This window comes from Spermophilus citellus, assembly GCF_964194105.1.
Source record: "Spermophilus citellus genome assembly, chromosome: 3".
NCBI classification, from domain to species: domain Eukaryota; kingdom Metazoa; phylum Chordata; class Mammalia; order Rodentia; family Sciuridae; genus Spermophilus; species Spermophilus citellus.
This window is the reverse complement of record NC_138184.1, coordinates 187,678,152-187,702,736: the sequence shown is the minus strand read 5'-3', so window position 1 is coordinate 187,702,736 and position 24,585 is coordinate 187,678,152. Positions and strand designations below refer to the sequence as shown.

Genomic DNA, 24,585 nt, shown 5'->3' with positions numbered 1-24,585 from the left:
GCGAGGTTATTTAGAGCATGGACAATTCAGAGTTCAGTCATAGAGCTGATATGCGTATATTGTGTGATCATGGACAAGTTACTTAATCTCATTAAGCTTCAGTTTCCTCTCATGCAAAACTGGGATAAAAGCAGTTCCTTCCTCAAAAGGCTTGTGTGGGGATGGAATAAGATAATGTGTGAAAGCGCATGGCATAAGTGCTCTATAAATGTTAACCATCCAATCACTTAGCAAGTTTTTACTGAGTACCTACTATGTGCGAGGCACAGTTTTGGTAGTTTGAGATTTATTAGTGAACAAAGAAAAGAGCTTCCCCAAAAAAACATATGTCCAAGGGGCCATGGGCCAACCATATTATAATAATTAAATTTTTGGTATTAATAGTAGAAAACAGAACCAGAAAAAGGGTCTTCAACTGCTTGGTTTTACAGAAAAGGTGGCATTAGAGACAGGATGCAGAGGATAAGATTTGCAGGGAATAAACAGGGTGAAAGGCATCCCAGAATAAGAGAGAATGTCCTAGAGGAAATTCCAAGGACAAGCTCTCAAGAGTGCAGATTCAAGGGCAAGTTCATGAGTGTGCCAAGGAACAGGATGCCTCTTAGGCAAAGAGCATAGAAAAGGAGACTAGAGCAACAGCAAGCTCATGCCTGGCTACAGCTTTCACTTCACTCCTTGGTGGGTGGTAAGCTAGGCCAGACTTTTAATTAAGGGAAAACATACCAGAATGGTAAGTCTGGAAGCACAGCTTGGGGCAGGGAGGTAAACCTTGAGGCTGTGTCCCAGTCTAGGCAAAAAACAATGAGTGAGGACAGAAGTAGACCAGTACCCAACAGGCCATAGGGTGAAGCACCAGAACTTGGTGATTTACCGAATTTTGGGGTGGGGGGTAGAGGTGTCAAGTAGGAATACTGGAAACTGGCTCCACAGCAAGAGGTGAGTGGTGCCGTTTGATGAGAGCAGTTTCAGTGGATGATCCGGACGATGTTGTGGTAGAAGAGCAAATGGGAGGAGAGGACATGAGGGCAGAGCCTGTGGGCCAAGTGTTCAAGAAACTTGATAATGAAGTGGATGAAAAAGGGCACAGCTGCAAGCACTGCTGAGGCCCAAGCTGAGGATTCAAGGTTGGTTCAGGCCATGACATTCCTTCATAGTCTGTGACACAGCAACAGACATGGAACACAAGGTTTTCATTTTAGACTAGGTTTGCACATGAAGAACAAAAATGGGGAAAACTGGTCAATGATATTCAAAGTCAGGCTAGTGATTTCTCAGAGGGTAGAGAGAAAAGGAGGATGAGGGAGGCTTCTCGAATGCGGAGCCTCTTCTGTTCCTTGATTCCCATGGGCACAGGTTCGTGGGTATGTTCATTTGAGAAAATGTGTATGTGCGGCGTGTGCACATCCCTGCATGTGTGGTCTATTTCAATAACAAGAAGGTGGTGGCGGTGTAGAGGAGGAGGAGGGCCACATGTGCCAAGGCCAGGAAAGCAGGAAAGCTCTCTGAAACAAATGAGGAGAGAGGTATTCCCCAGACCAGAATATGTCATAAGGGGAGAGAATCAAGAGTTGAGGTTGGAGAAGTGAGAAGAGGATTACCGTGAATGGCTTTGAGTAATGTTAGAAAGGGTTTAAACTTCAACCTGAGGGCAAAGGAATTCTTTTTTTGGGGGGTGGGAGGCAGTGGTTACTGGGAATTGAACTCGGAGCACTCAACCACTGAGTCACATCCCCAGCCCTATTTTGTATTTTATTTAAAGACAGGGTCTCACTGAGTTGCTTAGCACCTTGCTTTTGCTGAGGCTGGCTTTGAACTCATGATCCTCCTGCCTCAGCCTCCCCAGCCTCTGGGATTACAGGCATGTAGCACTGTGCCTGGTTAGGGCAAAGGAAATCTATTGGGGGTTTCAACACTATATGATTATAGTGTTGAAAAAAGGGCAACACTATATGATTCATGTTTCAGAAGGATCATCAGTGTTCTGGGGTTGAGTGACATGAAACAGGTCAGACTCAGGGCAGGGACCCACCAAGTGCTCTGGGGGGACTCCAGGCAGGCTGGCTTGAGAGGGTGGTGGTGCAATGGGAGAGGTTAGTGAACAACAGAAGTTGAGGAGGCAGGACCAACAAGACATGGTGACTATCAGATGGATGGGAGGATAGAGGCATCAGGAGTGACTTTAAGGTTCTGGCTTGGGTGACTATATTGATGCTGGGGATTCCCTAAGGTAAGAAATGCCTGGAAGGAACAAACTTTGAGCAAAGATAAGGAGCTTAAATTTTCAGCATGTTGAGATTGCCGTGGCTATGTGTTATGAGGTAGAAATGACTGAAAACCCTGTCTGGGACTCAAGAGGGAGGTTGGGATAGAGATGTGGATTTGGAAACTTTTATCTAGAAGTGGTAATTGAAATCATAGGTTTGAGGGAGCCCCAACAGGTGAGAAAGGACTTTTGCTTGGCATTACAGAGGTGATTCTAAATTTCTAACTTTTTGTGTTTTGTTCATAAACCTTGCCCACCAGTAAACATTCTTCACTTCCACTGATCTACAATATGAAAGCATGAATATATTACTATATGTTAGAATATTTATCCGCTTTGGGGCTGTGAGGCTTAGGGGGATAAGAGATTCCAGGGTCTTGTTCTTGAGTCCACAGTGGCTCAAAGGCTAACGAGGTCCGAGTGGTGTGCTCACTCAGTCCTGTGTAATGCTCATGGGTTCCCCAAATGCATGAAATTGGCCTGGACTCTAAACAGAGAGATTGCTCAGTGAAGTGACCTCAACACCATCAGAACTCAGAGAGGAGCAGACACAGCAATAACCACTGACACGGTTGAAGTTAAAAGTGGTTTCAGTAAAGGAAACAAAGGCTGGCAATGAGATGTCTCAGTAGTTCAGTGCTCAGCTAGAAAATGCAGAGAAACACAGGGAATCTGGACATGCCACTCTCCGCTGGCTGCCCACACAGGGTGTAATGAGGGCCCAGGAGAAGCAAGATGAGAGAGGATTTTTGAGGAGTGAGAGCCCCTGATGTGGGAAAAAGGGTGAAGTCGCAGCCTGGAGTCTTAATGGGCCCCCCTGAGGTATCAGGATACCAGGGAATGGGCTGAGGCAGAGGGGGAGGGTGTCTATGAAGTAGGAGAGGATGCCTGGCTATAGACTGCAAATTGGCCCTGCTTTGGGATATGGATCTCATTAGATCTAATGACAAACTATAGGGCAGAAGGGCAGTTCAGATGCTTGCTGCCATTTTAGCAGAACATAGATCCATTTCATCAAAACTCTGAAAAGAGCATTTTTAGAGTGCAGAATCTATATAAAATTTGCTTGTACTGGTTTCCTTTAATGGAATCATAACAAAGACTCATTATTATTGAGAGCAGCAGGTCTACACTGTCTTACCAACCTCCTGTCAGAGAGCTTCACCATTATGCTTAAAATAAAAGATCAGAATCAAAATTGTGTGTGTGTGTGTGTGTGTGTGTGTGTGTGTGTGTGTATGTGTGTTTGGTGAAAGAGAGCCACTGAGTTTTATGATGTGCCTACTTGTTTGGGACATATAAAATTTTAGATATTCCCCCCCAATAATATATGAACATATATTTAATGAGTCACTCATACCCCTATTTGGGCCATGATGGGAATCTTAGAGGATAGAAACCCAGCTATACCTAACTGCCTTAAACCTATAAGGGCAAGTTTTCATATTTTCAAAAATGAGTAGGATAGAAGTTCACCCTTTCCTTTCTGCCCTCTTATCTTCCTTCATTTCTCCTTCTTTCAAATTCTCTGCCCTCTATTTCCCTTTGTCCACCAGTTTTTCCCTCTTTGTTTACAAGTAGAGGTCCAAAGTGTCTGGAGCATTTGCATGTGTGAGGTGCATTGTACCATGCTATCCCATTGCTTTGGCTGTGAAGTATGCCCCCATTGGAGACTGGCCCAGGACAGAGCCCAACCCCCAGACACAAAGACTCTTGTCATCTTTACCCCAAACAATTATTGAGATCTTCTACCTAAACTCAGTGTGCAGGTCTAGGCGGACCCTGGAAGGTCTTCCAGTGCCTCAGCTGGGGGAAGGAGCTGCTTCTGGCCTCCCCATCTGTACTGTCCCCATCCCAACTCACTCAAGAGCTCACATAGGCACCAGGGGAAAGAGAAGAAGAGTCTGAGTTTCTAAATCACATGTGTTAGGGACCACATAACATACTTTGGTGAGGCAGTGCCGAGGGAGCTTTACAGAATCGAGCATACCGTCCCCAGAGCTATAAAATTAATAATGGAGTCAGGGTTCCCAGTGTAAAAACATTTCTGTCTCCACCAACATGCATCTTCCTGACAGCAGAGGAGGAACAGAGGGCTTTGGCTAATAGTTCCCAGACCCATACCTCTGGGACCTGGAGGAAGGGCGCTCTAGTGTGTGTTCTCTCTCTCTGGATAGGCCCATGTCTTTGGAAATTCCTGCCACTCAGGCTGACAGAGGCCCATATGTTGACCATTAGGGCATAAAGCAAGATTCACTTAAGCCTGTCATCCAATAGGCTGTTTCTCCTCTGGTTGACTTACACATTGTCAGTAATGACACAGATTTATTGAGGGAACAAAGGAATGTTACTGAGCAAATGTTAGAGACCGCACATTCATCTACTTGCAAGGTTTGCCCTTCCTCACGTTAAGGATTGCACAGCTAACGCTACTTAGGCAAGACAATATCTGCACTTATCTCAGATGATTTTATTCAAGATTTTCATGACGAGAAAAAGTTTAACTGGCACAGGAAAACCTTGTCCCATTAAATTAACACATCTTTTAATGGAATTAATGCTATGGCCTGACTTTGTGAGGCTTTCCATATCTGGCATTCCCACCCTACCTACAGTTATTTCCTATCCTACCTGTACCCTCTAAGCAGGCCATCTCCTCACTGTCCCACTGAAGGGACCATGAAGACTTTCTCCTTAAAGAGTTACTCTCATTTCCTATGTTGGCTTTCCTCACCCTCCTTTCCACGGAAAGTCTTCCTATGCTTCAAGATTCGGGCCTACTGGAGTGTCTTCCATAGGGTACCTCCATCTGCTTCAAGCCCCGTGTCCTGCAACTGGGTTCAAGTATTGGCTGGAAATGTTTGGTTATTTCTCATGCATCTTGTCTGCCCAAGAACAAGGGCTGGATCTTATCCTTTCTTCTATATCCTGCACAATGCTCAGGTCATCAACAAATATTTGCTGATTTATTAAACTAAAAACAATTCCTTAGAAACTCTAGAACAGGCTTCTCTTTGGCCCAAGGAGGGTACCCTTCTCCAGAGAGTGATCGCCCAGTCCTCAGGCACCTGGTGGAAGCAGAACAGTTAAACCTTGTCTCTTCAAATGACTGCTCTGGTAGATAGAGAACACATAAAAGAAATGTGGCACATGTTTTTAAATGATAGAAATTCAGAATGATAACTTAAGGGAGTTTGTGGCATCAAGTTAAGGTTCTATTATTGCAAGCAGAGTATAATGAATTAAAATTCATTTAGTTATTGAATCATAAGAACCTTAGAAACCACTGGATAAAGTACTTTATCTTAAGAGACACAAAGAAGTTAATTTGTCCATGGCTACCCTATTACTAATTAGTAGAAACAGTGATGCGATGGTTAGCAATTTGTAGCAACACAGTCTCCTTATCCATAATGGTGGACTCTTTCCTAATATAGTAAAATTTACTTAAGTTTAAAGAAGAGATGTACAAGTGAAAAATTAATTTTGTGTAGAAAGTTTAAATGAAGTAATCAAATTAATTATTTAATATACTTTAATATCATCCATTTGTTTGTAACATATTAATATGCTAATTAGAAATTAGTTTTTTTCCTAACCCTTCCATCCCCAAACCACATCTATTTGGTAAATTCTTGATTGTTAGTAGTAAAATTAGGTCAAAGGGTTAGAAATAAGAAAATGAACTCTTCATTGTTTTAAAAGTTACTTTTTTTTCAGTTTTCCCAAATTTAATCTGATTGCTACTGTCAATTCAAATTAAGGTATGTTTTAGCATATAATTAGAATAATTCTTCTAAGTATTTATATTTTGAAAGAGAACACATTTCTAAAGATCCTCCCCATAACATAAAATGGCATAGATATAAAAACTCTTTTTGCTTATGTTAACAATAAAATCAGATGAACTACCCAGCAATCCCACTGATAGTAGTAAATGAAGGGTAAAATAACTGAGTATCTGATGGCCATTGAAAGCAGTAGGCACAGTTTGCTGCTGTGTTTACTTGGGACCTTTTTTCTCAACCAGGGAAATGGCTAGCAAGCAATATCTGAAGCTCTATCAATGCCATACTAATGCACTTCAATATGAGGGAAATTTTTCACTTAACACTTTCATGTAAATGAGAAGTTTTATAAATTTGTGTGTTAAAAGGTAATCAGGTGATGAGAAGACATGCTTTGTAATTTCCTATAAAGAAACTAAGCCATCTTTAGGCTATGAAGCTACACCAATATACCTAAGAATCCAGGTAATCTAGTTGAAATAGTCTATGTTGTTTATAACTTGCCATTCCTTCAATTCAATGCTAGGTATTGGAGATTCAGTGAATAAGACAGAGTTCCTGTCATCATGGAATCCCCACTGGAGTCCAGTGGAGCAGAGAGGTAACTAATTAACTAAACACTGTGGCACATGCTGTGAATGAAGAAACAGAGCTTGAGCTGTTTTGGCCAAGGGGATGGCAGTGAAGATGGAGAAGAGGATGGAATCTGCATTCATTTTAAGAGGTCCTCATGATAGTTTTGGTGATGGAGGAAACAGAGAAGGGGCTTTAACCAATAACCTGCAGGTTTGTGGCTTGACCACCAGAGTAGATGGTATTGCCATTTCCTGAGAAGGGAAAGACTAGGGGAAAATAAGTTTCAAAAATTGGGCAAATCAGGAGTTCAGTTTTGAACAGAAGCCAACTGATGTAAGTGTGAGAAATTTAAGCTGCAGATGAGGGAACGGACACAGGGTGAGGCTACAGGACACAGATGAGGACAGGGATAGCAACAGGAATAGAGAAGGCCACATGAAAAAGTAGGCCCCAAACTCCATCATGTTGGTTTAGGCCCCAACTTCCTTAATAAGACTCCTAAAGTGCAAGAATTAAAATCAATAATCAACAAATGAGCATATTATAGTGATGCAGCCACATCACTGTTTATAGCAGCACAATTCACAATAGCTAAACTGTGGAACCAAACTAGATGTCCTTCAGTAGATAAATGGATAAAGAAAATGTGGTATACATACACAATGGAATATTACTCAGCAATAAAAGAGAATAAAATCATGGCATTTGCAGGTAAATGGATGGAGTTGGAGAATATAATGATAAGTGAAGTTACTAATCCCCAAAAAACAAATGCTGAATGTTTTCTCTGATATAAAGAGGCTGATTCATAGTGGGGTTGGGAAAGGAAGCATGAGAGGATTAGATGAACTCTAGATAGGGCAAAGAGGTGGGAAGGGAAGGAGGGGTTTGGAGGTAGAAAAGATGTTGGAATGAGACAGATATCATTACCCTAAGTATGTGTATAAAGACATGAATGGTGTGAATAAACTTTGTATAGAACCAGAGATATAAAAAGTGTATTCTATATGTTTAATATGAATTGTAATACATTCTGCTGTCATATATAATAAATTAGAATAAAAATAAATTAAGAAAAGAAGGTACACACAAAGAAAGAGTGTTCAGATTGAGCTCTGTAAAATTTGCCAACTGTAGATGTATAAATGAAGAAATTAGACACTGAGATTGAGGAAGGCTAGTTATTGGGGATGGAGGAAAATCAGAAGAGTGTGGTGTTATTAAGGTCAAGAAAATAGTGTTTTAAGGAGGGAAAGAATAATTATATTGTAGGCACTTAGGAGTTTGAAAAGAGGATGTACAGTGTTTAGTATTATTAACTAAATAACAATCAAAAATGACCTATGAAAATAATGACTTATGAGCTTCATCAAAATATTTTTCATCAAGTTCTCTTTGGATCTGTCTTGGTGCCTTTCAGATATCAACTCAATGATTTCTGTAAGTTTTAAATCAGAGATGAATAACTTAATTTTTATATTGCCAAATGGCAACTCCAAGGTGAGACCTTGTGCAGAGTAATGAATCAAGGACCAAGCTTGAGGATCCCTTACCATCCAGAATGTGTCCCCTTGCCTGGTTGCTGCCTGGCTTGTCTATAAGAGCCATGAGAGCAATGAAGCCATGAGGGTAAGGATCAATCCTGCCTTCCCCCTCTTTGCATTTCTGGGGCTTCTGTGTCTGGCACATAGAAGAATCTCAATAAATATGTATTCAGTGAAGAGGGATCCACGATGGAGTGGTGCAAATTGAAAATATTATTATGTAAGTAGGGTCTACCCATGGACTAACACGTTGTTCTCTTGCTTTTAAATCAGCTCATGGGCCACAATCTGCATTGACAAGTTTTTTTGCAAACCAGGCTGCACCACAAGGCATGTGAAGAACACCAATATCTGAACACCATGATTGGGACTGGGTTCTCATGGGTTTTAAGTTCTGTTTGCCAAATATAATTTATGTAGGAAAAACATTGATACTTGAAAGCTTACACCATCAGCAGCCTGCAGCTGTCAGCCAGGTATCAGGTTTTCAGCAGGCAACAAGTTGCACACCTGCTGAGTTCCATGTGTTTTTGAACTTGACTGGAGAAGAAGTGGAGGACTGCTTGTTTCCTATAGTTGGAGAGGAGACCTCAGGGTGACCTCTGACCCAGGTCAGGGTTTTACATCATAAACAGTGAAAGTGGCCTGTGATTAGGTACAGATGCTTTCTGTGAGAGGATAGCAACATTCCTTACTTAGAGATGCACCTATCTCTAACTGAAGGGTTTCTTTGATTTACAGATGCCTGGGGCAATAACCAGAGTAGATAACTACACTCCTCCCAGAAAGCCCTGCTTCCCAGACCTGGCCTCCAGTCTGGCCTGCAAAATGTCACATGCACGACACTTGGTGTTTCCCACTCTTCAAATCTGGGCTGCATGAAGGAATATTTATAGTTGACCATCAGAACCTTCACTTTTTTCAATTGAAGACTAGGGGGAAATGGCTTATTATTATTGCCACAATAATATGTTCTTTGGTATTTATTTGTTCATTTATTTATTTATTTTGGCTTACTCTTATTTAGGAACAGTTAAAGACACTAATGATGTTAAAAACTTAAAGGGTTTCTAATTTAAAAAAATTTCAAGGCAACCTGGGTGCTTAATTCTGGTCCCTGTTGACCTCACCACTTTATGGGCACCTCTCCTCATTAAATTCCTATGTCCTCAAGATGCTTCTTTATTAAAGAGGACCCCTGCTCCCACCTACCACCACCCACATTTCTGAAGGTACATGGTATAACAAGAAAGGTATGGATTTTTGTTTTGATTTTTATGTATTTTGTTTGTTCATCACTTACAGGCCACATGATCTTGGGCAAGTGAAATAACTTCTTGGAGACTCATTTTCCTTCTCTGGAAATGGAGGAGAGTGCTGTGAGGAGTCAGGGAGATGCATGTAAGGTGTGTCATGCAGGCCTGCCTCTGAGTGGGAATTAACCCATGCTCCCAGCATGGATCCCAGTGAAGTCTGGGCATACCACAAATACCCCAGGGTCTCCACTCTGTGATGCTTCTCTGTAGTCTTGGTATCATCATTTCAGGACGTCAAGCTAATTCCAGTGAATGCTTTGATGGCCAAAATCATTTTAATGAATTACCTGCAGTGTAAGAGGTTTTCTGAACATGGAGGGCATAAATGCAAAAGAATGACCCTCTTATGCTGGGTGAGCCAAGGCAGGGGTATTTTGGGGCTGATGTTTATTTAGAGCTCTTCAAATAAAGAAAAAATTTCCCCCTTTTAAGAGATGGGTACTCCAAGAAAATAGAATGTTTTACTGGACTTCTCCCCTAATACTTACAGGCAAACCAGGATCATGCACTGTCTAAATCATTGATTTTTCAAACTCAGATGTGCTTAAATATGAAAAGCATGGAGAATCTCAGGAACAGACCCTGATTCATGAGTCTTTCAAGAGACCCTAATTATGGAAAATAGTAAACTAGATCTGAAGACTTTATCCACTTTAGCCACAGCACAGATCTAATTGACAAAGCAAGCTGACTCATGTCTGCCCATGAGTGACTTGAGCAGGAAGCAAGGAGTAAGACCAATCAATTCCAAATACAGATGACTTGCTCACCACCACTATGCTTCTAGTGCAGGCAAGTGGAAGGAGCTCAAGAAGTTGGATATTAAATGTGAATGATTTAAAAAGAAACAAAACAAAACAACAAAGATTACAACAAAGTAGAATGGATAGTATGAGATAAAATGTAGGGAAGGGAAAATAAATAATAGTTAAAAAATAAAATTTAAAAAAGAAATTGGATATTACTTGAGGTTAAATTTTACTGCAAATATCTGACCTGTTTTTGAGCCTGAAAACTCATAATGTAACCCATTTTTAACATGGGAAAGTTCCATTTACTAGAAAACAGATCCTTCCTAATGCGATTCTAGTGCAGGCAGAGGGGGCCCCCAGTGTGTGCTGCTCAACATGCTCACATAAGCTGGGTGGTTCCAAATTAATGTAGACTGACCAGTCGTCAGCACTGACCCAACACCTTCGTTTCACAGAAAGAAAAGGCTCCCACAGCCACTGTGAGTTAGAACCAGGTCTTACAATTCTCTGTCACATCTCTATGCCCTAACAAACAGAGGTTAGAAGGTACTTCAGGATGATTCCATACCAAAAACTTCTAGAACTGTGTTGACCAGTTGTGTTGACCACAGAAGTTTGTCCTAGCCAGAGTGAAGCCTCATTTTTAGAAGGCCATCAGTCACACAACCAAACACTAGCCCCTGAGCAGACAAATGAGTTGAGGCTTTCTGAGAGAACATCAGCATCTCTTACCTATGGCTACGTGTATAGGACTCCAAATGTGAATGATAGAAAACATATTATTTTAACAAACTGGACTCTTGCCTACATGATATGAAACATTCTGAATCATCTTTTTACTAGAACTATCATCTGTGGTCAACAGAATGATAAAGAAACATCGCAAGGTTCACATGGATAACTTTTTCTTGCCCTCTGCTGAAGAAGGTATTAATTGATTTTAGTTCAGATAATTTACAAATAATCTAGGAATCGTCCTAGAGATCTGATTTCCAGTATATTGGAGCTGGTTAATTAAGGATACGAAGAAAATGAGGAAAAGGAGGAGGAGGGAGAAGAGGAGGAAAACAGGGTGGCTCCTAGTTATAACGCCAACCAAAAACTAAAAAAATTCACTTCTTTTCAAGTCAGAGAAGCTAAAAATGTGTCTAAGATAGAATAAAAATAGAAGAGTTAATAAATTACGTAGCTTTCCTCAGAAAGCCCCTGCAACTATGTATTCTGTGCCTGATGTGGCTGAAGGCAGAGTAAAATGGTAGAAAGGACAGACTGACAGTCCCTGTTCAGCCTTTTACTAACTACAAGTCATTGGGCAAAATTCTTAGTCTCTTAGAGCTTCAGTTTCCTCTCCCATAAAATGGGATAATAACAAAACATTACAGACCTCCTGTGAGAGCGGCATGTGGTGGGTACTACAGACATGTCTGCTGCTGTTTTAAGACCAAGAAACAGAATTTCTTTTAATGCAGGGAATAGAAAGAGCAAAGTATGCAAGAATAATTTAGTAATTTGAAAAGGTAGTAAGGATTAGATGCAGAATCACCTCTGTGGGACAAAGAAAAGTCTGCCCCTTATTTCACTGAATATCCAGTAAACAAATATTCATCAAGTACAACTTCAATCCAAAAAACCAGAAAAGATATGTTGGAAGCAGCCATGTCCTGTGATATTCAACATGAGATTTTTTTGCTTTGCAAAATCTTTCTGCATGGAAGATAGGTGAGGCACATATGTGGTTTCAGGGTCAAAGCACAGCCTGGGGCCAGACATCTGTCCTCTCCTATCCATGAGATTGTGAGCATGTCATTCACTTTTCTTATCGGTAGAATGGGCACGATGATATCTAGGACTGCTTATCTGACTTAAAAAACTAAGTTGTGAATTTCTTGATTGGTGTTGACTATCTAGGAGTGTCCCTGTTTTTATCCATTTTTTTTTTTCCAGTAACAAGTTCCAGTGTGCTGATGTCACAGGGCTGCTCCACAGATTCAATAGGACCATGCATACAATGATCTTAACCCAGTAATCAGCATACAGTATTCAAGTCATAGGAACTAAAATTATCAAGATACCTTCATTCTCATGTCCTGTTCAAGGAATCAGAGATTAAACACCTAGTTATAGGCAGACCCTGAGGACAATTCTGATTAAAAGCATAGGTTTCATAGTGATTTGGCTGAAAGTTTGGCCTGACAGGTAGGATGACTTGTTAGAGGTCTGGAATGCAGTGGGGCATAGCATCTGGTCCCTGTGTTCAACAGTCATTAATCCATAGGCTGCATGTACAAACCTGCTCCCATGCTATAGAGAAGTAGCTCACAATCTGAAAAAAATTCAATCACTCTAGGGCAAGAAAGAGGCGAAAGCTTTTTTATGTATTCCCAGGTAATCTTGCCTCTTGGCCAATCTAACTTTAGGAGCCAGCTGCCACCTGTGCTTTCTTATTGCTTCTGTTGCAATTATTTTGGAATGAAAAGCAATCTAAGAATTCAGAGGATTTTTTTTCCTGATATTGAAATACCTTGTTTTCTACCAAGAAATTAACTAAGCCAAAGTGGGCTGTGGACTCCCATCACCTCCTTCTTTGACTCAATCTTATTTTGCTCTGAACTCTTTGCAAAGAAGGTGCTAAGCCTGGAGTTCAGTGTTGACCAGGGAGTGAGAGGAGGAGAATGCACATGTATATAACCAGATAGGTGGGGACAAATGTGATGTTGAAGCTAACAGAGCCACTCTGAGTGAGTTCAAGATGGAGAAGGTGCCGTCCTTTAGAAAGGGTGTGGCTTTAATAAATGAGGTGACTTTTACACAGCCCTTACATACTGACCAATTATGGTCAAGATATGTGAATAAATTCTTACTAGCAACTTCTAAGTATATTGAAAAGAGCAAGGGAATGTGAAATAGGCCAAACTTCAAAAGAGGCTAAATTTAAAGCCCTTTTCCATAGTGATAGAGGTGGGAGTGGTAAGCAGGGAGGGGAGATTCTTTGCAAAACTATCCTCCTCGAAGCTTGAGGATCACATGAAAGATGCTGGGTACTACACACAGGGTGTCTTAGTCTACTAACTAGAATTTTGCCCAGGCTGGAAAATTTTGCTAATCTGCATATTTTGACTTTTTGCCATGTACATTCTTGTTGGGTTCTCATTTCTCCAGAATCTGCACATTATTGACATGTTTCTCGAGTTGCTTGGGAGAGCTTTCTGTGCATTTTCAATAGGAATTATAAAGAATATGAACTTAGAACCTAAAGGCAGCAGGCTGAAATGTCAGGCTAAAAATACAGATGGTTGAAAAAGTTCTTTTGAACTTACCTGCCTCTCGGTCCCTGATACAGTAGTCCGGAGAATTCTCAAAATACACGAGGTCATTTTTCGTCGGTTTCTTGAACCTTTTGTTAGCCACAGTGAAACCAGTGCCATCTTGGTTCATGACGACCTGGATGGCTCCATTGTACTTCCTCCAGAGATAATCGCCTGTCTTCCTGAAGTCAGCCATGGCCAGCCAGCATGTCCTCAGGGTGCATGAGCCACTCACACCATGACACTTGCACTCCTGTTTCAGGAACCGCTTCACAGCCTGCCAGAGAGACAGGGGCAGGTTCAAGGAGGAGGCCTCAAGGGAGCCACAGCTTTCCTATCTCTAAGCAAACCAGGAAGCAACTGAGCTGGATCCTGGGGCTCATGACTGGGAGATGTTGGAGCATCACTTCTCACTGTGCTGACTGCAGCAGGCAGGGGTGGTAGGTAGGGAGGGGAGGTGAAGATTCAGATGTGAACCCTACTGGCTATCAGTGTAACCAAAAAGTTCACTATTTAATAGGGTAAGTGACCAGTTTAAAGAGTGCAGGAATGAATTAGAATATTTTCTAAATAAATGTAGCTTTATTATTTAAAAATGTAGACCTTTACCATTAAGTAAATATCTCTTATCCAAAATGCTTGGGATCAGAAAAATTCTGAATTTTGGATTCATTTTTTTTTTTCAGATTTTGAAATATCTGCAGATAGATAATGAGATATTTGGGGATGAGACCCAAGTCTTAAACATGAAATTCATTTATGTTCATATACACCTTATACACATAGCTTAAGGGGGCTTTATATAATATTTTAGTGTACCTGTGGTTTGACTGTGTCCTATTTGGTCAGGTGTAGACTGCCATTCATGGTGTCACATCAGTGCTCAAAATGTTTCAGATTTTGGAGTATTTCAAGTTTCAGATTTTCAAATGAGGGATGCTCAAGCTGTACTCCAATTAGTCAAGAAATTGTAAGTCTGCATCTTTCAAGAACCCAATAATAATAATAACCATTACTACTTATGGAGTGCTTTGTGTTCCAGGCACCGTGACAATGCAGAACACACTCTATCTCAATGACCTTGGGTGTCAGGACAGTCCCATATTAACATTTTCATTTTGCAGAGGAGAAACAAGAAAGAAGGGAGAAAGCTCTTGTCTGAAGGCAAATAGTTAATAAAGGGCAGACCCAGGCTGCACTGGGGCTGACATTATGTGAAGAAGATTATCCCTCAACTCTCGCCAAGTGATTCAGCTCAGACCATGGGATGAGGTTGCTGTATTTTTCCCTAACGAGGAAGCAATGAAAATTGGGACAAGTCCATCTTGGCTGCCTCCTAAAATGAAGGCCCCTTTTCTGTGGGTGTGAGGTCTAAGGGGAGGGGTGAGTGGGCCCCAGAATTATCCAGGAAAGTTTCTGCTTTGGTCTCAGGATGAGTTGTCAGCACTGCACCATCTCCAGAGCCATTTGGTCAGAGTTGTCCTGCCCTGCCCTTGGCTCACCTAAATGAAGAGAGTATCAGCACCCATGATCAAAAGAGCCCTGAGACTGCTCTTCCCATTTTACAGAGGAGAAAACCAGGGATCAGGGAGGGAATATGATTGCCTAAGCTCTAGTGCTGGGATGTGGAATGGCTGGATGCAAATCCCAATTCCAAAGTCTCCCAAATTCATAGTACATGCAAATATGAATTTCTTCAAAATGTTTTTGAAGAACACGCTTTCTGATTAAAAACTCCTCTTGTTCTCTTTTTCATAGAACTTACTACCTTGAAATTGATATTCTTTTCCTCCCCCATTAGTTACCACTGATCTCTTGTCCAATTTATGTTTCCCAAGTTATTATAGTACTAACCATTCAAACAGCTATTAATATTAAACTGCTGATTAGGAACTGTGACCAAAGACAGAGGATGCAAAGAAGGGCTGTGGGGGAGACCCCTGGTCCTGGAGATTTCTCCAGACTGTGGCTTTGGTCTTTGTTTAGTAACAGAACAGAGGAGAAGCCTGCCCACTGAGCAATTTGCATCCCTGAGCCAGGGATATGCGGGATAAGGGCATAGGCAAGTGAAGCAGAAATTTCTCTGAAGGCATTCTCCAAAATGCTAGTCTGAGCAAACTCTTAAGGTAAATATTCCTAAGAACTCAAGCAGAAGATTCAACCATTCTTTGTCCTCTCCCTAAGATTTTAATATAATTGGCCAGGTATGGGGTATGAGAGGGGTGGCTCTAGCATACAGCCCATGTGAAAGTCCCTGCAGCTCACATGCTCACTTATGCCCCATAGCCCCCCCCCCCCAATATTCCAGGCTGCCCCTCACTGATAGCCTTGCTCCAGGTAATTTGGCCTAACGCATGACTTCATTTTGCTCTTCTGCAAACTCAGCTTCTGACGAGGCTACAGTACAACCACCAGGTGTGCATGGATGCTATTCATTCCAGGAAGTCAGTTCCAGTTTGTTCATGTGCCTGGAGATGTGTCTGAAACACTCAAGAGCTGGTGGAGTAATTACAGGCCAGACACCTCAAGGGACCCAGGCTGTTCATTTGTGAATGATGTGATCACTCTTCCCAGGTGGGCCTTGGCATTCACATGGTGTTTCCAGCTTTGCCTCTTACTATAGACTGTGGCACTCTGACACCTGAGAGCTGAGAAATAAACAGGAAAAACTCCACCAGCTTGGCTTTCCATGTTACAAAGATGTAGTGTCTTTAAAGGGTATCTCAGAGGGAAATTCCTCTGGAATTATACTCCCCCACATGTCCTTCTCCTCATATCTTTATATTCCAGGCATTTGGCATGAGGCTCACCAGATGACCTGGACAGCATACTTCAGGCACAGACACACCCTGGGAATGCCCTCCTGGCTCCCTCATTCTGCCCCACGTGGGCCCCCTCTTCCCAGGAGCTTCCCTACTAAGACCTGGGATAGCACCACCCAAAACCCACTCCATGCCAAGTGCTTTGGAGTTGACTCCATCTATGCTTATTCTAAGTGCATTCCTAGAAAATGAGGTTCTTGACTCTTAAGTCATACTCCTGCTTTTAAGAATGACAGGAAATATGACTGCCCTCCCCTTGTAACACTAAGTTTCTAGATGGCAAACTTCAAAGCTGATTTTTATATGATTAATTGAAGGATTTGCATATTAACTCAAAATACTCAAAGTCCACCTTATAAAGCCTTAGGAACCCACATGGCAGTGCCAGGCTCTGTTGGTCATCTGTGCAACCATCATCTCCTCCCTTCTTACTAACAGTTTTGTTCAGGTATCAGGCAGCCATGTATTCCAGAGATGGTCTCTTTCTGTTCAGGGTGGCCTAAATCAAGAACAGTCATTTCACTGTCATGCCACTGATTTTTCTCAGCATGGGAAATTCAATGATTCAATTTGGGCCAATATGATATCATAAGAAGTCTTAAGGGAATTTGTAAGAAAGAAAGGGGAAAAAGCATTTTTTCTGTCTCTTAATGTGGTTCTTTGAGGTAGCCTCCTTGGGACATGAAGACAGTCAATGCAAGATGAGGCCATAAGCTGCAGATGCTGTCTTGAAAGATGTCAGGAACTGGGTTCTGGAGGATGTTTTCAAGGAGTAGTTTCCAGCTGGGAACTGCCCTACCTCCAAACTTCTTATAATAGGATAATCAGTTTTCCTTGTTACTCAAGTGTGAAACTTTGCACTGAATGTATTCCACCTGGTACCAAGATCAGTTCTTGATTGTGGATTAGTGATGGGCTTTATCTGATAATTAACCCTGTGGGAGAGTCATGACTTCTCTGAATAGGTTTGTCACATCTCCAGCCCACACTGTTAACATAGCCAGTTCAGTGCTCAGTCACATCAGAGGCTACCTCCATCTCTTCTATTTACTGATTTGCAGTCTTAAAATGAAAACCCTTAGCCTTGAAGAGAACAAAACCCTGCTCAATCAGAGAAGCAGAGAGAAGGGGACCTAAATCTAGGTGGCCTGCTTCAGAGTAGTTGAGATAAGGGTAAGATATGGGACCAAGAAACTCACAATGAGGATTCTTAATTAATAAATATTGAATTCCAATATTCCAACATTATAACAATATTACAATAGCAACCATTTATCAACTACCTTTGTGCCAGTGTCCACACCTGAAGGGCATACATGCATTATGACAATTAGGCAAAGTAAATTATTATTCCCATTCTACAGTTAGGAAAATCAGGGCTTAGGGAGGAAGGTAAAATCCCTAGAGTCAGCTAGAAAGAAGCAAGACTAGGATGTGAATCAGATATGCTTCACTCCCAGATCTATATTTCTAAAAACACATTTAAAATCCTAATATAAATCACATTGGGATTTTCTGTAATTTTGAATTATATGTAATATGCTTTCCCCTATTCTTGAAATAAGAATTGACTGGATTATATGATAGGCCTGGTATAATGGTGGTAGGAGGAGAAATAGGAAAGTAGGAGGACATTACATTGTATTTTCCAAGTTAATAGTCATCAAAAATTCATTGGACAGGTAATTCACAGAATACAAAGTACTAACAAAAATATGTTCAATTTACTGGTAATCACAGAAATGAAAACTGTTATACAACATTGTTATTTTAATTTTGCCTACCAAATTAGCAAATAGTAAAAAATGATTAATAATATTTGATGGGGTACGAGTCTGGGGAAAGATATATTTTAACAAACTGTTGGTGGGATAATACATTGATACATCATCTAAATAAGAGCAGTTTTGCAATATGTCCATCTGTTTTTCTTCTTTTTCTTTTTCTTTCTTTTTTTTAATTTTTGGGATTAAACCTAGAATCTTATACATGCTATGGAAGTGCTCTACCACTGAGCTACACCACCAGGTCCACCTGTCCAAATTTTAAATGTATACAACTTTGATCCAGTAATTATATTCTGAAAATACATGCACAGATATCAAAGGATTCACATAAATATGGATGTTCACTGCAGCATAATTAGCAATAGCAAAATATGAGATAATTTGAGATATGAGATAGGTAGGAAATATGAGATATGAGGTATGAGATAAGATACATCAATAGGAAAATGACTAAGTAAATTATGGTATATGCTTCATAATAATGGAGTATTACATGGTCTTTGTATAATAAGATAGATCAGTCTTCTAGGTATGAAGGAAGTCAGGTTATAAAACCTAAATGTAGAATATATGTGGTATTATCTACTTTTTAAAGATCTGCATTTGTGCGTGACTACACAGAGGAAGGGGAAAAGTTCTTTGACAATCTGGCTGCCGTAGGAGAGACTGCATGATTTGGAAAGAGAGGGAACTCCACATAATAAAGTTACATGAATTTGAGGACTGATCCCTGGTAACTGGAGAGAGCAGAGCAGTGGTTTGCATTCCTGGCTACACATAAAAATCACCTGGGGATCATTTCCAGCCCCTCTACAGATTGAGTAAATCAGAACCTTGGGCAGCATGGGGCCCAGGTCTGGAGAGTACCTGCAGATACTCCGGTGATTCTAATCTGCAGCCCTGACTGTGTCACAACCCAGGACGCCAGGAGAGAAGGTAAGAAACCCTGAACCATGGCAGGACTCTGAGGGCCTGGGGAAGGCTAGAGCAATGAGAAAGGCCTGTGACAGGGGCTGGCACTATGTATCCAGGAGCAGGGAAAACTGGATACTGAATTAGAAGTTGTTTCCTAAACTAAGCTTCAAATATGTCTGAACCTCCAAGAAAGATGTGCCACAATGCAGAGATTGTGGGGAGAATGAAAGATGGGTGGTGGTCAGGGAGGGTACAAAGTAAGTACTGATGGATGGATGGATGGGTTGGTGAGCCACAACAAAGAAGCAGGCTGCAGTGTGGGGGATACCATGAAGTCTCTGGAGGCAATAGGTAAGGGGCTGTGGGAGCTTCCCACTCACAGCCACCAGTGGAGGGGCTGGTGACATTTTATTAGGACAATAAAAGAATGAGTGCGTGAAGCAGGGAACCTCTGTTCTGTAACTAAAGTCTCCTATAATATCTCTAGATGTTGATTATAAAACTGGAAAACAATAGCATCTATATGATTCAGCAGACTCTCCATATTTATGGATTAACTAACTGCAGGTTGAAAATATTTGGGAAAAAATATCAGAAAGTTTCAAAAAGCAAAATTTGAATTTGCATATTCAGAGCATTATGCTGAACCCAGGGGAATGAAGAGATGTGTAGACACATCCCATGGTGGTCTCACACATCTTCAGTCTCTCTCCAGCACTCACTGTGGGAACATTGTTTGAGCACTTCTTGTTTGTGTACTATGTAGTTAGGCTGATGATGTTTATGTCTATACTGAACATGTCCAGAATTTTTCTTGTCATTATTCACTAATATAACAACTATTTACATATAATTGACATTTTACTAGGTACTGGAAGTCATCTAGCAATGATTTAAAGTATGTGGGAAGATATGTATAGGATATGCAAATACTGTACCATTTTATATAAGGAATTTAAGCATGCTTGACTTGAGTATCCACAGGGGATCCAGAAATCCATCTCCCATAGTTATTGAGGGATGACTATATTGTTAACTGCTCTGCCAAGTATAGTACAGTGTCAGGACTGCATTTTATTATCTCTAATCCAATATCACAACCTGTCAATGAAAGATGTTCTTGGAGTGGAATTTGGAGTTTTCTAGTCGTACTTGCTACCAGTTGTATTGACTATAGACTCATGTTTTCCATCCCACAATCATTCCATGTACTCCATCTCCTCTCCTTATTTACTAGGGTACTCCGCAATCCTTCATTCTCTTGTTTCAACCTACACAGTCTCCGAGGCTGAGACCCCAAATCACTGGACACCCTCTGTCCTGGATGTCATGTTTTCTGCATTTTGGTTGATTCTTTCCATTTGCTGCAGCACATTCTTGAGTAACTCCTTCAAGTTACGTGGTGGACACATTTTCTGGAATCTTTCATGTCTAAGATCTCTTCATTCAGCCTTCACACTTGATTAACTAGCTTGGCTGGACATAGAATTCTGAATTAAAAATAATTTTCCCTCAAGACTTGGAAGGCTTTGGCCTCTAGTGTTGCAGGTGGGAAATGTGACGTCTGGTTGATTCTTTGAAAATAGATTTATTTTTGTTTTCATTTCACTATGCATCTGCCTACCCTCCAACCCCATGAAAGTTTCTGGAGTCTTTCCCTTATTCTTCATGTTCTGAAATATCACACCTCAGGAATTTTTTAGTTTCCCATTAATCCTGCCTAACACTCAGCAGGGCTATTTATTCTGGACTATCGGGTCCGTTAACATGGAGTCATTCTCTTTAGTATTTTCCTCACCTTCACTTTTTAAAAGTCTTTCTTTATGACCTTCTAATTAGTTACTTGTCAAGCCTTCTAAATTGATCCTCTATTTCTCTTTTAATTTTTCTCATATCTTTTCCAGTACTTTCTTTCTGGCTTCTTGAGGAAGTAATTCCACCAGAGCAACATTTCCAACTCTCTCCACCCCCTTACTCACTTCTCCCCAGAGGAGAAGTGACTTGTCCAGCTAGTGAGTTTAGAGGAAGGAGTAAGGCGTGTGAATCCAGGTTCCTGCTCTTTGGGGACCTGCCAGCCTGTAAAGAAGATGAGTTGGGATCAGCTCCCACCATCATGCCCCTTGCAGGGACTCCAGTGCCCAGCCTATGACAGGGATGTGAGTCAGCCTTGCTCTGGTGGGAGCCAGGAAGCATTGTAAGCGGAAGCCACATCTTCTGGTGCAATTCTTTAATGAGTAGGGAAACTCATGTTCACGCCATCTATCTGTCCACTTTCTTGTACTTAGTTTCAAACTCAGGTGAGAAATGGGGAGAGTTGTTTACGGAGCTCCTTAAACTCTTTTAGATATTTGTTTTACTTTTGAGGGATTTATTTGGTTTTCTCTGGAGCTATTTTGTTGTATTGTGGTCCCCCCCCTTTTTTTTTTGATACCAGGGATTGAACCCAAGGGCACTTAACCACTGAGCTACATCTCCTTTTGATTTTTTATTTTATGACAGGAGATGAATTGCTAATGCCGGCCTCAAACTTGTGATCCTCTTCCTTCATCCTCCCTAGTTGCTGGGAATTACAGTATGCACCATATACATGGCCCTACATTGAGGTATTTTAAAGACAGCATGCCTGGGAGATAAAATGCCAGATTTGCTAGGCCAGATGTGGTCCACTTTTGTAATCCCAGCAACTCAGGAGGCTGAGACAGGAGGATCACACGTTCAAAATCAGCCTCAGCAACTTAGTCCTGTCTTAAAAATAAAAAAGATTAGAGATGTATCTCAGTGGTTGTACCCCTGTGTTCAATACCCAGTAATACAGACACACACACACACACACACACACACACACACACACACGAGCCAGATTTCTAGGAGTTCTGTTCACGGGCAGAAGGGAGGAGATAGGGCACCTGAATTCATCTATGGATTTTTCATTTAATCTCAATTTTCAGGTCTGTGCTTCTCTCTGGTACTTAGGCATATCTGAATTTTTCTCAGGGCCTCTTGGCTCCCACCTTGGCTATTGCCCCATCTGATTTTCCCCATCTGCTTTTATTCTTTTAGACTGTGACGTCTCCATCCTTCTTTATCATTTACAATTTCATTTGCTTTCCATTTACCAGAAATTTGTTGAGCTCTTTCATTTTTTTGACCATTCTCTCCATTGTTGATTTAAACCATTTTTATCCCATTTCTATAATTTTAATGAGGTTTGAGAGAAAGAGATGGAACTGTGTATGTGTCTAGCCCACAGCTTTAGTCAGTTTGCACTTTGAGACGTTCTGGAAGGAGATGATTATGAGGGGAGAAAATGTTCCCATTTCATGATATACCTTTCTGCACTGCTCAATTTGTTACTCTGGTTGCTATGTGCAACTACCTGCTTTTACAAAAAGAATCAATTACAATGCTTTCTCTCTCCAGTGTGTGCAAGGCTGAAAGCTTCATTCAGAATCTTAGGGCAGAGCCGGCTGCACAGTTATGTCCTGATTTCTATGTTGCTTCCTGAAATCTTTCCTAAAAAGTCTCTTGTTCTGCATCCTTCTGTAACTCTTTTTTTTTTTTTTTTTTTTTAGGGGAGGGGGAACCGGGGATTGAACTCAGGGGCCCTCAACCACTGAGCCACATCCCATATTTTGTATTTTATTTAGAGACAGGGTCTTACTGAGTTGCTTAGTGCCTCACTTTTGCTGAGGCTGGCTTTGAACTCGTGATCCTCCTACCTCAGCCTCCGGAGCCACTGAGATTACAGGTGTGCACCACCATGCCTGGCTCTTCTTCAACTATTAATGCAGGTTGCATTAAGATTCCATTCATACTTTTCTTGTACTTCTCTCTTTAACCCTCACAGTCCTCATTGGCTCTTCATATCACCAAACTGGCTAGCATAATTCTTTTATTTATTTATTAATGCATATTATTTGTACAAATTAATGGGCTTCAATGTGTCATTTCTATACACACATATATGGAAGCACATTTTTTAATCAACCCATCCCTTCGTTATATGCCTGAATCCCATCTAATTTCTACATTGTGACATCCTGTCAACACATACATGCTCATTTGATATGACCACTTTAAAAAAAAACAAATTAATTTAATGACTTCTAAGGACAGTGGTTTTCATTTTGTGGCTAGCATCATAGTAACCATTTTAATTTTATGTATAACATTTCTCAATAAAAACTCTTCAATAGGCTCATAATTCTATTGATGTTAAAATCCTAGCAGATTAGTTAAGTTTTTGATTTTGAGAATTTTAATCTTTTGATCTGCAGAGCTTATTTTCTACAGTTAGAATTTTAAAAACTTAAAAAAAAATTTTTAAAGTCCTTAAAAAAACTTCTAGATATTACTATCCCATACCACAGAGACAGAAGTCTGGAAGTTATTGTTGTTTTAAATCTATGGAAGAAGGAAATGCATTTATTGTGTGGAATAATTCTATTTTCTATTTCTCTGCCCCAGCTTACTATCAAAGTATAATAATGAGGCATGACATTCATTAGGTTGTTACCATATGTCAAACCATGCTAATAACTTTATATTCACTATTTTATTTAATCCACACAAGCACATAAAATATATATTCTTACTATCCCCATTTTACAGATAAGGATACTGAAACACCTAGAAGTAGAAGCCTCCAGGCAGAGAGATAAGTCAAACAGACTGTCCAACACCAAAATCTGTGCTAATTCATTCTCTAGGGTTTCTCATACTGGGGTTCTTAAACCCCCAATGTTCATGTTCCTAGAATTCAGTGAGTCCTATAATTTTGTATACATGTTTGCCTATTTAAATGTTGTTGAATAGAATTACTTTGCCAGTTAAAAAGACAAACTTCTCCCAAAGAGAATTAAATTATGGTTTCCGAAGTCAACTTTTCTGAATACTGAGTCCAAACAGCTTCTGTGGTGTTTCTTCAACTTCTTTGCAGAGCATAAGAAGTTTTTTTCTAGTAGGTACCTGCATTTGGCGGAGTTTATGGATGCCGTACTGTGACATACTAATTCTTTTCTATAAGAGCAACAGGCCACCCACTTTATATTGTGTGAAATATTTGCCAATGTAACAACTGACCTTGCCTTAGAACTCCTATTTAGAATTTATTTTAGATCTTTTTTTAAAAAAAGTATTTATTTTTATTTTAGATATTTACATGGTGTGTTTAAACTACACTATTTAGTTGAACTTCAGTGTTTGAAAAGGTGTTAGTACTTCACTTTTCAGTTGGGTGTATTCCACAAAGCAGCTAACATGTTTCTGGTCTCATATCAGATTTCCTGAGGTAAATACACATTAAAAACATATTATTTAATTTTCAGATGCTGGCTCAAAGCCAGATACATTTATTAACAATTAAATCCTTTTGACAGGTCCACATCTCTAAGATAGGTGTTACTGAAAATTGGACCAGTTTATACCCTTCAACTATTCGTGCTCTGGAACTGGAAAAACAAGGAGTATTTATTAGCAAACTGTGCAGTTGATTTGCTTATGCAAACATTTATTAAC

The 24,585-nt window shown here is 40.5% G+C and overlaps 1 protein-coding gene across 1 annotated transcript in view; it reads right to left on the bottom strand.

Moving 5' to 3' along the window:
• WNT2 (Wnt family member 2) overlaps positions 1–24,585 on the bottom strand; it is a 42,676-nt gene that overhangs the window by 3,761 nt on the left and 14,330 nt on the right. The window contains exon 4 of the mRNA XM_081287281.1: positions 13,557–13,821. Within this exon, the coding sequence (XP_081143407.1) occupies positions 13,557–13,821 (265 nt within the window). The remainder of the gene's footprint in view (positions 1–13,556; positions 13,822–24,585) is intronic.